General features: G+C 37.5%; 1 protein-coding gene across 1 annotated transcript in view; it reads right to left on the bottom strand.

Annotated features, from left to right (window-relative positions):
• The window catches only part of apoob (apolipoprotein O, b), a 12,630-nt gene extending 9,716 nt beyond the window's left edge, over nucleotides 1-2,914 (bottom strand). The window contains exons 1-4 of the mRNA XM_080050224.1: nucleotides 2,880-2,914; nucleotides 2,009-2,122; nucleotides 980-1,102; nucleotides 316-348 (exon numbers count right to left, since the gene is read on the bottom strand). Of these exons, the coding sequence (XP_079906350.1) occupies nucleotides 316-348; nucleotides 980-1,102; nucleotides 2,009-2,122; nucleotides 2,880-2,897 (288 nt within the window). The 5' untranslated portion in view covers nucleotides 2,898-2,914. The remainder of the gene's footprint in view (nucleotides 1-315; nucleotides 349-979; nucleotides 1,103-2,008; nucleotides 2,123-2,879) is intronic.
• Between the last annotated feature and the right edge of the window lie 9,586 nt (nucleotides 2,915-12,500).

Below are 12,500 nucleotides of genomic sequence, written 5' to 3'. Positions count from 1 at the left end.
TCTACAGGTAAATCCCATTGAGACCGAAGACTCTTTTACAAGTGAGACCTGTTTTCCATTCCCACGTTACCATTCACACACCCATTCATACACCGATAGCAGCAGGCTAACTATCGACATTCACACGAGGCAAGGTGGGTGAAGTGTCTTGCCCAAGGACACAACAACCATGACACAGGTGGCAGGGCGGGGATCGAACCTCCAACCCTTTGATCATCAGCCGACCCGCTCTACCACCTGAGCCACAGTCGCCCCCACTGTAATAACTTTTATTTAAACTTTTATTCATATTTTATTTTTTTACACAACACTGACCTCAAATTTCTCCATTGCAGCCTGGCCTGTTTGCTGCAAAAAGGAGAGAAAAAAGTTGAATTATTTATTTATTTATCAATTCACACATTTTTTTTAGGTTTTAATGACAGGGAGCTATAGATAGGTAGATAGGGATATAATGATAAAAAATTATTTATTATTATACATTTTATTTGTCGGAGCTTTTCAAGACACCCAAGGACACCATTCAAAACAATTATAAAAGCTAAAAAGAGACATTTAAGAACTAAAGTCAAGGTCACCAGTTCAAAACATTTAAATTAGATAAAATCAGTCTCTCTCTGCCCCATTTCATCTCTGTCTCTCCACACTATCAAGTAAAAAAAAAATATATATATATAAAAAATAAATAAATAAAATAAAATAATATAAAATAAAATAAAATAATATAAAATAAAATAAAATAAATAAATAAAATAAAATAAAATAAAATAAAATAAAATAAAATAAAATAAAATAAAATAAAATAAAATAAAATAAAATAAAATAAAATAAAATAAAATAAAATAAAATAAAATAAAATAAAATAAAATAAAATAAATAAATAAATAAATTAAAATAAAATAAAAAAATTAAATTAAATTTAAATAAATAAAGTAAATAAGTAGAAGTAGAATAAAATAAAATGCAGATATTAACCGACCTGACATGTGGTGGTGTAGGGTTGGGCCAGTTTCCGTAGTGATGAGACGCTTTGTTCCAGTGGACTGACGTCTGGCTCCGAGTAATGAGGGCCGGATTCAGGAGAGGAGTAGAGAGAGGGGAGCTAGGAGACAATACAACATTATGATAGATAGATGGATGGATGGATGGATGGATGGATGGATGGATGGATGGATGGATGGATGGATGGATGGATGGATGGATGGATGGATGGATGGATGGATGGATGGATGGATGGATGGATGGATGGATGGATGGATAGATAGATAGATAGATAGATAGATAGATAGATAGATAGATAGATAGATAGATAGATAGATAGATAGATAAAATTGAGAAAAGGTCACCTACAGGGTCGGTGGTTCGATCCCCCGTCCCCGATATTGAAAACATATGATCATCATGTTCATTTTAAGTTTACCCAGATGGCCCGATAACATTAGGAAAATGGAGGCCAAAAAAGGCACGTCAACTATTTATTAAAGGAATACTTCACCCATACGGAACCAGCGTTCTATCATTATAAAATCACTATTATAATATAATGAATGAGGTTTTTCTTCCCTCAGTCTTCCCTTGGCACAGCTGTCCTGTTAATCCTAACCCTTACTGTGATGTCACAAGAAGGAAACTGTAGGGTTAGACAGTGAGACCATAAAACACTCTTTCTGCCTTTTCTCAGGCTAGGATGATCCGATTTAAAAATAAATTGCAAATTTATACTAAATAGGATCTCCGAGTTCAATACACCTTCATATTCCAACCGGTGAAGTAGGCCTTTAAGAGATGTTAACTATTGAATGGGTGGGGTCAAATTGAACTAAAAGATAAGAGGAGGGTTAACTGAATACTTTATGTAAACAAACACACACACACACACACACACACACACACACACACACACACACACACACACACACACACACACACACACACACACACACACACACACACACACAGGAGGATAAAGGTTATTCTGACCCAGTTATTGATGATAAACCCTCTTTACCTCATCGAGGCTGATAACGGGCGGTGAGATGGTTCTCTTCTTCCCCTCTGGTGAAGCTGCCTGAACGGACCCGACGAGCAACGCAAGGCCCGGAGCTCCGGTACACAGCGCCACCTAGCGGCCACACACACACACGAAATGATGGAGGTAGTGGCACAGCAGTGAAAAAACATGTTATAGGCTAACTCTTATTAAAATATCCCACAATTAACTTGTAGCTTGATGACATGATATATCGGAAACTTGCCATAGTCGTTCATCCATCTCTCTCTCTCTCTCTCTCTCTCTCTCTCACACAGAGAGAGAGAGAGAGAGAGAGAGAGAAAGTGATGGAGGCAATGTCAAAGCATTGAAAAAAGCCCGTTTTATTACCTTAAATAAAATATGCTGTAGGCAACATTTAAATTGATTAAATGGTAACCCGGAAACAGTCCCAAATACTTAGACTGAGGCACCTGAGGTCTAATACAACACACACACACACACACACACACACACACACACACACACACACACACACACACACACACACACACAGTCCTACTGACGATTACACTGACTAAATTAAGCTATATGCTGTCAGTTTAAACACGTTACACACTGACACAGACGCTACAGACCGATGTGAGATCATAACATACCATTTAAAGTCACTAACTGCTGAAAATAAAGGAGAAAAACAGCATATTCAACTGACCTACTAGCACACAGCAGCTAGCAACATGCTAATATTACCCGTTTTAATGCATTTTTTAAACCTTTTGTTGTATGATTTAAGCAGGTAACACTTGAGTATCATGTATCGCTAAGTGTCAGTTACTGCCCAAGTCTTAAATAACGTCTAAGGTGTGACATTTTAAAGAATAGTTACCAGTTTTACATATGCCATTTTGGTCTCGAGGACTTTCGCTCTCTACACTACGGCAAGCCGGAGGGGTAAGCGCATGCGCATTTAGTTTTTATTTTTTTTACCGCAGCTACCAATCGAAACAAAAACTACAACACATTTAATACAATTTAAATAATCAAATATATATTTATTTTATTAATTGTACATTCAAACTCCAATTAACTTAAAGATTGTATTGTCTGTGTTCACCAATCAGTTGTATAGAATCCTTAAAAAACACGATTTTTTTTAAAACCTGCAGTGTGTAGCATTTTGGGTTTTATTTCCTAGTAGATTTTGTAGAAAGTAATTATAATATCCATAAGTACGTTTAATTTAGTGCATAATAGCTGAAAAAAAAGTTTTGAATTATTTTTTTTTTCCCTTAGAAAGGGTCTCATATATGTCCATATTTCTGCATATTTTGGACCAAGGCCTAGTGCCGCCATCTTGAAAGTGTCATAGTTGGAATGTCATCAGGTGCATTGTTTAAAATGTAGAATTGTTCTTGTCCTTGAAGGCCACTGTAACTTCTGTTATTATTCGAAAGGGTTGGGGTTACCCAGGGAGCGTTGCATTCTAGAACTTTGTAGAACTTTCTTGATGATGTCATATTTCACACTGCACCTTAGTAAGTATAACAAAAATGAAATTGTACTTTTTCTAATTTCAAGCATTTTAGATTCAAGTTTTTTTTTCAACTGAATTAATTTTATTTTAATTTTTTTTAATTTAAAATACAGGTTAAACTATAGTGAGGTGCTACTTTACTATCAAAACCCAAATGCATGTTACAGTTAATAAATAGCTGACCACTGTGCATAGATGGGTTAAAAAATAAAATACTGTGGGGCCCTGTGTTGCAATACATCGGGGCCCGAAGCGTCTGACCCCCCTTAACAACAACACCTGCAGTGGACATGAGTGGTGTGCCCCAGTTTTGTTTATTTTTCTCTTTTTGTTTCTGTGTGTGTATTTATAGCTTGTTTTCTACATCATCTTTTTATTGTTTTTGTATTTCTTGTCTGTCTGTGTGAGGGAGGGGGGTGGGGGGTGGCGGGGGGTGGGGGTTGCTTGTGTGTACTTATTTTGTCTGTATAAAAAATGAAAAACCCATAAAAATATAAGTAAAAAAAAATACTGGTGTAATATTCTAACAACTTTCAATTAATAAATTAAAAGAGATTTCTTTATTGGATTGTTAGAGACAGACAGACAGACAGACAGACAGACAGACAGACAGACAGACAGACAGACAGACAGACAGACAGACAGACAGACAGAGACACACACACACACACACACACACACACACACACACACACACACACACACACACACACACACACACACACACACACACACACACACACACACACACACACACACACACACACACACACACACACACACACACACACACACACACACACACACACACACAGGGAGACACACAAAGCCGAGGGAAAGTTGACCAATATGAACATTTATTTATTTCTGGAAAGGAGTTAATACAAATCATTTCCAAAGAGCTCGTCTACTCAGATTATATACGATATGTAAATCTGACTCTTTTTTCTCTTTCTTTTTCATATACAGTTCGTCGTTTGGAGCAAGAAGAAGGTACAGATTGTTTATTCATTGTTTCATTGTTATATAGCCTGTGTTCGAAAAGCCCTACTAACATCCTCCCTTCTACATACTTAACATGTATATACTACATACTAAAAGCCCTACTAACGTCCTCCCTCCTACATACTCAACATGTACATACTACATACTAAAAGCCCTACTAACGTCCTCCCTTCTACATACTCAACATGTATATACCACATACTAAAAGCCCTACTAACATCCTCCCTCCTACATACTCAACATGTCCATACTACATACTGTCTACTTAACCATCCATTGTGTATGCGAGGTTCGTCGGACCGTTTACACTGAAGTATACAGAAGCAATGAAGATTATTTTTTTTTTTTTTAAACTTCCATGTCGTTTGAAAAGACGCAATGCATTGTGGGGCAGGTTGAGTATATAGGAAAAGTATCCTATCGATCCATACACAAAATCTTCTAGAAAGTTAGTACTCATCCGGGCATTTCTCACCTGCACAATCTCACATACACACAACCACAACATACTCAAATTGATGTGTCAAAATGAGTATGAGTAGGACGTTAGTAGGGATTTTAGTATGAGTAGGACGTTGGTAGGGCTTTTAGTATGAGTAGGACGTCAGTAGGGCTTTTAGTATGAGTACATTAGTAGGGCTTTCAGTATGAGTAGGACGTCCGTAGGGCTTTTAGTATGAGTACATTAGTAGGGCTTTCAGTATGAGCAGGACGTCAGTATGAGTAGGATGTTCGTAGGGCTTTTAGTATGAGTAGGACGTCAGTAGGGCTTTTCGAAAACACAGCCATCCTCTATTGTTTTCCTAGTGACACACTGCAGACTGGGGGAGTGACTAGACGGTGCTATGTAAGGATGTGCCTTTAAAATCAGGACAGTAGTATTTTATCATCGGTTAATATTACACACTTTCATCTTTTAAGAGGAGGATGAGAGAGAGAGAGAGAGAGAGAGAGGGAGGGGAAGAGAGGGGAAGAGGGGGAGGGAGGGGAAGAGAGAGAAAAAGGGAGAGAGAGAGAGAGGGAGGGAGGGTAAACAGATTATCGTTGTTCTGTAACATGTACAATGACAAAATAAAGCTGCATCTTGAGGGGAAGAGAGAGAGAGAGAGAGAGAGAGAGAGAGAGAGAGAGAGAGAGAGAGAGAGAGAGAGGAACACAGAGAGAGAGAGAGAGAGAGAGGGAGGGAAAGAGGGAGAGAGAGGGAAAGAGGGAGAGAGAGGGAGAGAGAGAGAGACAGAGAGGGAGAGTGAAAGAAAGAGAGAGAGAGAGAGAGACAGAGAGGAAAAGAGGGAGAGAGGGAAAGAGGGAGAGAGAGAGGAAGAGAGAGAGAGAGGGCAGCAAATGTGACATGTTTTGTTCATGATATCCAGCTTAACAGTACAGTGACACATATAGGGCGACGTGGATATAAAAAGAAAATGTTCTCGACAATACCGGCCTCTTGACAGCGTTTTTGAAGTCAGAAATGTATCAAATAAAACAGCAGAAACAAGATTGTGTATAATGTTTAGAATACTATGAAGTGTTTAGAACCTGAAAAAAAACAAAATATTGTTAACCAATTTGAACAATACAAATGCCGTGATATACAGTTAAAAATCAAAGAAAATAGTAATCTGTACTGTATATCTTGACAATTTTCCACCGTGTGTGTGTGTGTGTGTGTGTGTGTGTGTGTGTGTGTGTGTGTGTGTGTGTGTGCCTGTGTGTGTGTGTGTGTGCGTGTGTGTGTGTGACATTGTTGACACACACACAGAGCCATGAGTTAAAGCAGTGTACCAGAGAGTATTCATTCATAGCAGGAAGAAATTCAAGTCAGATCCCTTTTTCACACCATGCTGCTCAAAACAAATATCAAGGTTGCATTCAGGGAACTTACGAAAAACCAGTAAATTGAACATGTACAGATTGAGAATGAGCATTTTTTTTTTGCATACAGGAAAATGTAAAGTTACAGAAGAACGTTTAACAAATGCACTTTAATTTCAAATGACAACAGTACCCTCCTCTACAAAAAAATGTTACCTGTTTAATTTGACCATAAAAAAAGTAGCTAATTTTCAAATATTTCCTACCACAAGAGTTGTGATTTTTATAATGCCTCAGGTTGCGTTCCGAATCGCATACTTTCTACTATATAGTATGTAGAAAAAAGATTTAGGATGTCCCGATTCTTGTGGCCAGATTTAGGATGGTTAGAAGTACCCGGATGTCCTACTTCATGCGGCCAAGATTGTTAGTATTGAAAAGTGCGATTCTGACCCACAATCCAGTGCGCACGTGAAGTGACGTCACATCGACGAAGCCTCCGTATGAAAACAAACGGGGATGCGACGGATATAAAAGCAAGAGGCAAGATCAAGGCGCAATGTTATGATGAAATAAGAGAGTAAAGTATGTCCCAATAGTATGCCTACTGCATCCTAACTAGATTATTTTTATCGTCGGATGTAGTATGTAGAATAGAAAAGAGAAAGAGTATGTGATTCGGAACGCAACCTCAGTGTCATTCTTGTGAGCGCAATATCTCATGAACGCTTCGAGGGATATTCTTCAAACTTTGCACAAATGTCCATTCTGACTCAAATATGAACTGGATAGATTTTGGAGGTCAAAGGTCAAACGTTAAGGTCACTGTGACCTCATAAATGCAATATCTCAAGAACGCTTTGAGAGAATTTGTCAAATTTGGCACTAAACTCACACTTTGAGTCAAGGATAGATAAACTGATTCCATTTTTCACTATTTCGGCATATTTGTGGAGGAATATAACAGCCAGGCGCTAGTTTTAGGTAAAGCTGCTCCGAGGAACTTTCAGGTTGTGTTAATTCTAGCGCCCCCCTTTGGACAAAAAGCGGTAGTGTTTTTACCACGCCAGCTGTTGTTCCTGGGTGAGCGTATACCCCATGACAAAAGGCATTAAGAAAAACTACATAAAAATAGCATTCTTTAATCTTTTGCACTGATGGTCTCGTTTGCTGTTACATGTCTTTTATGATCATCAGAGGAAAATTTAGGCTGTTTCAGAAATATTTAAAAGTTCCTCGTAGCACCTTTAACCCGATTATTCTTGGCAAATATTCTCAGTACTCAGTATATTAAAAAAAAAAAATTCCCAAAGTATCCATGCAGTGCTTCTGAGGAGGGACGGATGGACGGACAAGGAAAGACAAAAAAAATAAAAATAAAAAAATAATCACAATTAATGAATATTTTTGTCGTAATAAATAACCCTACACCAGTGTTTACTGCATAGCTCAGTGAAAGCAACAGATTCAGGAAATAAATTAATTTAAATAATACGTGGCTGACATACGGAACTGCTTCGGTATGTCTCTCTCTCTAGCCCTTTTCACAGTTGGATTTTGAAAAATAAAAAATAAAATAAAATAAAATAAAATAAAATAAAATAAAATAAAATAAAATAAAATAAAATAAAATAAAATAAAATAAAATAAAATAAAATAAAATAAAATAAAATAAAATAAAATAAAATAAAATAAAATAAAATAAAATTAAATTAAAATAAAATAAAATGACAATTCATATATTGTGAGAAAAATATAAAATAAAATTTAAATTTAAATAAATATATAGAAAATAAAACTACGAAGTCAGTAGTTTTGCTGCAGGATCAAGGCGTGGTAGCGTTTACAGTACATGTGACTTGAAGAACTTTTTCCACTTTTCAATGTCTGAAATTAACAAAATGGCCGACTGAATAAATGCTGGTAACAGATGAACAAACCGAGAATTAAATAATACTAGAAAATATATTAAAATAATAATAATAATAATAAATTCATAAAAATAACGAAAATTATTTAGTTAAAGAATACACAAACTGTTTTTTTTTATATTTGCTCGAACGTTTCTTTAAAAAAAAAATTATACAAAAAATAATTATAATTTTAATGTCAGTAATCAACTGGCAAAGTTTCATGGCGATATCTATAGGTTAAAATTGTTACTCTATTCATCTGCAGTGTCTAGCCTAAAAGCTGCTCCGAGGAACTTTCAGTTTGTGTTAATTCTAGCGCCCCCCTTTGGTCAAAAGCGGTAGTGTTTTTACTAACGCCAGCTGTTGTTCCTGGGTGAGCGTATACCCATGACAAAGGCATTAAGAAAAACTATATAAAGATAGCATTCTTTGCACTGATGGTCTCGTTTGCTGTTACATGTAATTTATGATCATCAGAGGAAAAATTAGACTGTTTCATAAATATTCCAAAGTTCCTCGTAGCATCTTTAAATTGAGTAAATTTCAGACATTGTTTAAGTGTGTGTTTTGTTATGTGTTACTGAAGCCACAATAAAGAAACCGATAAAGTGCAGGGAATGTAGACCAGGAAGTAGCGCACGGCAACTGACCAATCCTGTCGCTTTAAACGCATGACATCATCATTTCGTCATCATGAAGAATTAAGCCTGTAAGTAGTAGCCTATGCATGTAGTGTTTTTTACTCAGTCGTGCATTCAGCGCTGACACACACACACACACACACACACACACACACACACACACACACACACACACACACACACACACACACACACACACACACACACACACACACACACACACACACACACACACACACACACACACACACACACACACACACACACACACACACACACACACGAGTACAGTATTAATGGAGGTCTGGGAGTAAATAGCAGAATTGAGCCTAAAAGCTAAAAAACGCACTGGAAGCAAAAATAGTGAATTAACGTGAGAATAATCGCGAGTAAAACTGGAGGCATATTAAAATGTCTCTACGATATGCTTAGTACAGTTGTAGACAGGCTATAAAATCAGCTGCACCACAGTAATATAGTGTTAATATTGTGTCTATAATATATACCTGATTGTAAGCTCTTACCTGCTGTTATAAATCTATCTTATAGGGCTTTTTATGATTGTTTGAAAGAGCTTCTGTCTCTACTAACTAATTCGCAATGAGAAACTTGATATATAGCAAGTTTATTTGCCTTTTTAAAAGGTGCTCCGAGGAACTTTCCTTTTGTGTTAATTCTAGCGCCCCCCTTTGGACAAAAGTGGTAGTGTTTTTACTACGCCAGCTGTTGTTCCTGGGTGAGCGTATACCCCATGACAAAGGCATTAAGAAAAACTATATAAAAATAGCATTTTTTAATCTTTTGCACTGACGGTCTCGTTTGCTGTTACATGTAATTTATGATCATCAGAGTGAAAAATTAGACTGTTTCAGAAATATTCAAAAAGTTCCTCGTAGCAGCTTTAAAATAGATCAACAGACGTTATGAAACCTGGAACAGTTATGTGATATATAAATAAAATAAAATAAAATAAAATAAAATAAAATAAAATAAAATAAAATAAAATAAAATAAAATAAAATAAAATAAAATAAAATAAAATAAAATAAAATAAAATAAAATAAAATAAAATAAAATAAAATAAAATAAAATAAAATAAAATAAAATAAAATAAAATAAAATAAAATAAATTAAATAAATACGTGTCTGTTTGTAAATGCAATTTTTTAAGAATGGATATTTGAAACTCCCAGTGCGTTTTTTGCATTGAGCCTGACTGGATATTGTAAATACAGTAGAGGAGGATTAGAATATGAAACTACAGAAGCCTATGAGGGTCATGGGGTAGAAATTGAAAAAAGAGATTTTTAATTCATTATGCAATAAAAGAAAAATTAGAAAATTTGAGAATAAACTGGATAGTGCTCGTGTTTAAGTTGGAAAGATTTTGACAGATTTGAACGTCCGAGATCAATAACTCATAATGAAAACGATTGTTATATATAAACCACAAGATCTCTGGTTCCTCCTCCCAGTAACCATGAGGTCTCTGGTTCCTCCTCCCAGTAACCATGAGGTCTCTGGTTCCTCCTCCCAGTAACCATGAGGTCTCTGGTTCCTCCTCCCAGTAACCATGAGGTCTCTGGTTCCTCCTCCCAGTAACCATGAGGTCTCTGGTTCCTCCTCCCAGTAACCATGAGGTGTCTGGTTCCTCCTCCCAGTAACCATGAGGTCTCTGGTTCCTCCTCCCAGTAACCATGAGGTCTCTGGTTCCTCCTCCCAGTAACCATGAAGTCTCTGGTTCCTCCTCCCAGTAACTATGAGGTACCTGGTTCCTCCTCCCAGTAACCATGAGGTCTCTGGTTCCTCCTCCCAGTAACTATGAGGTACCTGGTTCCTCCTCCCAGTAACCATGAGATCTCTGGTTCCTCCTCCCAGTAACCATGAGGTCTCTGGTTCCTCCTCCCAGTAACCATGAGGTCTCTGGTTCCTCCTCCCAGTAACCATGAGGTCTCTGGTTCCTCCTCCCAGTAACCATGAGGTCTCTGGTTCCTCCTCCCAGTAACCATGAGGTCTCTGGTTCCTCCTCCCAGTAACCATGAGGTCTCTGGTTCCTCCTTCCAGTAACCATGAGGTCTCTGGTTCCTCCTTCCAGTAACCATGAGGTCTCTGGTTCCTCCCAGTAACCATGAGGTCTCTGGTTCCTCCCAGTAACCATGAGGTCTCTGGTTCCTCCTCCCAGTAACCATGAGGTCTCTGGTTGGATCCCCGGCACCGGACAGGAGGGTGTTAGTAGTAAAACTAGTGGTGGCTGCTATTACATCTATGGTGCCCACCATCTCTACCATTGTGTCCTTGAGCAAGACACTTAACCCCCAAACTGCTCCAGGGGCGCTGTACTATGGCTGACCCTGCGCTCTGACCCCCTCTGGAGTGTGTCTGTCTGTCTGTCTGTCTGTCTGTCTGTCTGTCTGTCTGTCTGTCTGTCTGTCTGTCTGCCTGTCTGCCTGTCTGCCTGCCTGCCTGCCTGTCTGCCTGTCTGCCTGTCTGTCTGTCTGTCTGTACTATGGCTGACCCTGCACTCTGACCCCCTCTGGAGTGTGGGAACTTGAGAGGGGAGATGAGAAGAATGAATTTCGATAAACCTTGTGTACATTGACTAATAAAGAAACTTCAATTATTCATCCTGGAATTTCAAATCTTTCAATTTCTTTCCAACTTTCCCGCAGTCTGGAACTGTTTACTTTATTCTCAACACTGCGACTTAAACCACACTATTGTACGTCAAGTTATTTCTAGAGCTGCAACGATTAATCGACGAATCGATTATTAATCGATTACTAAAATAATCGGCAACTATTTTGATAATCGATTAATCGTTTTGAGTCCAAATTCTCCGATTTCAGCTTCTCAAATGTGAATATTTTCTGGTTTCTTTAATCCTATTATGACAGTAAACTGAAATATCTGTGTGTTTTGGACATAACAAAACATTTGAGGACGTCAACATGGGCTTTGGAAAATGTATCAAAAATTTTCACCATTTTCTGGCATTTTACGGACCAAAACAATCGAGAAAATAATCTACAGATTAATCGACTATCAAAATAATCGTTAGTTGCAGCCCAAGTTATTTCTCGACATTTTGTTTTTCTTCTTGAAATGCATAACAGAAATAAAATCTTGCTTTTCTTAATGTTTCACTCCTGTCGCCTGGATTCTCTTCCATAGGAAACTGAGCAAAAATAATCCAGCTGAATTGAATTGAATAGATTTTTTTTTTTATAATCTCCCCGCAAATATTTTTCCTGTAATTTTTCTGAGAAATATAATTCAGAAAATGTTCAAGCCTCTTCTTCATAAACACATGTAACATCTTCAATTGCATTAAGAATTGCAAAAATCTATCTAAAATGGCCTTTAAGTACGGTTTAAGTAAGTGCTGGTCTTTTAAGATTAAACCCTCCAGTATTTGACAGTAACATCAACAAACAGTGCATTATTCCAAAATGTATATAAAAAGAAATTAAGCAAGGGGAAGGAGGGGGGGGGGGGGGCGCTTGTAGGTGTAGTAGTAAGAGCCCCCCTCCCCCTTTCCCCAATAGAGTCTCAGTCCTCTTCACAGCAGACCCGGGTTAGAATCCAGCCCGGGTCGTTCTCTGCATG

This window comes from Ammodytes marinus (assembly GCF_949987685.1).
Source record: "Ammodytes marinus genome assembly, chromosome: 21".
Classification (NCBI taxonomy): domain Eukaryota; kingdom Metazoa; phylum Chordata; class Actinopteri; order Uranoscopiformes; family Ammodytidae; genus Ammodytes; species Ammodytes marinus.
Note: the sequence above shows the minus strand (reverse complement) of the source record. Positions and strands in the feature narration are given on the sequence as shown.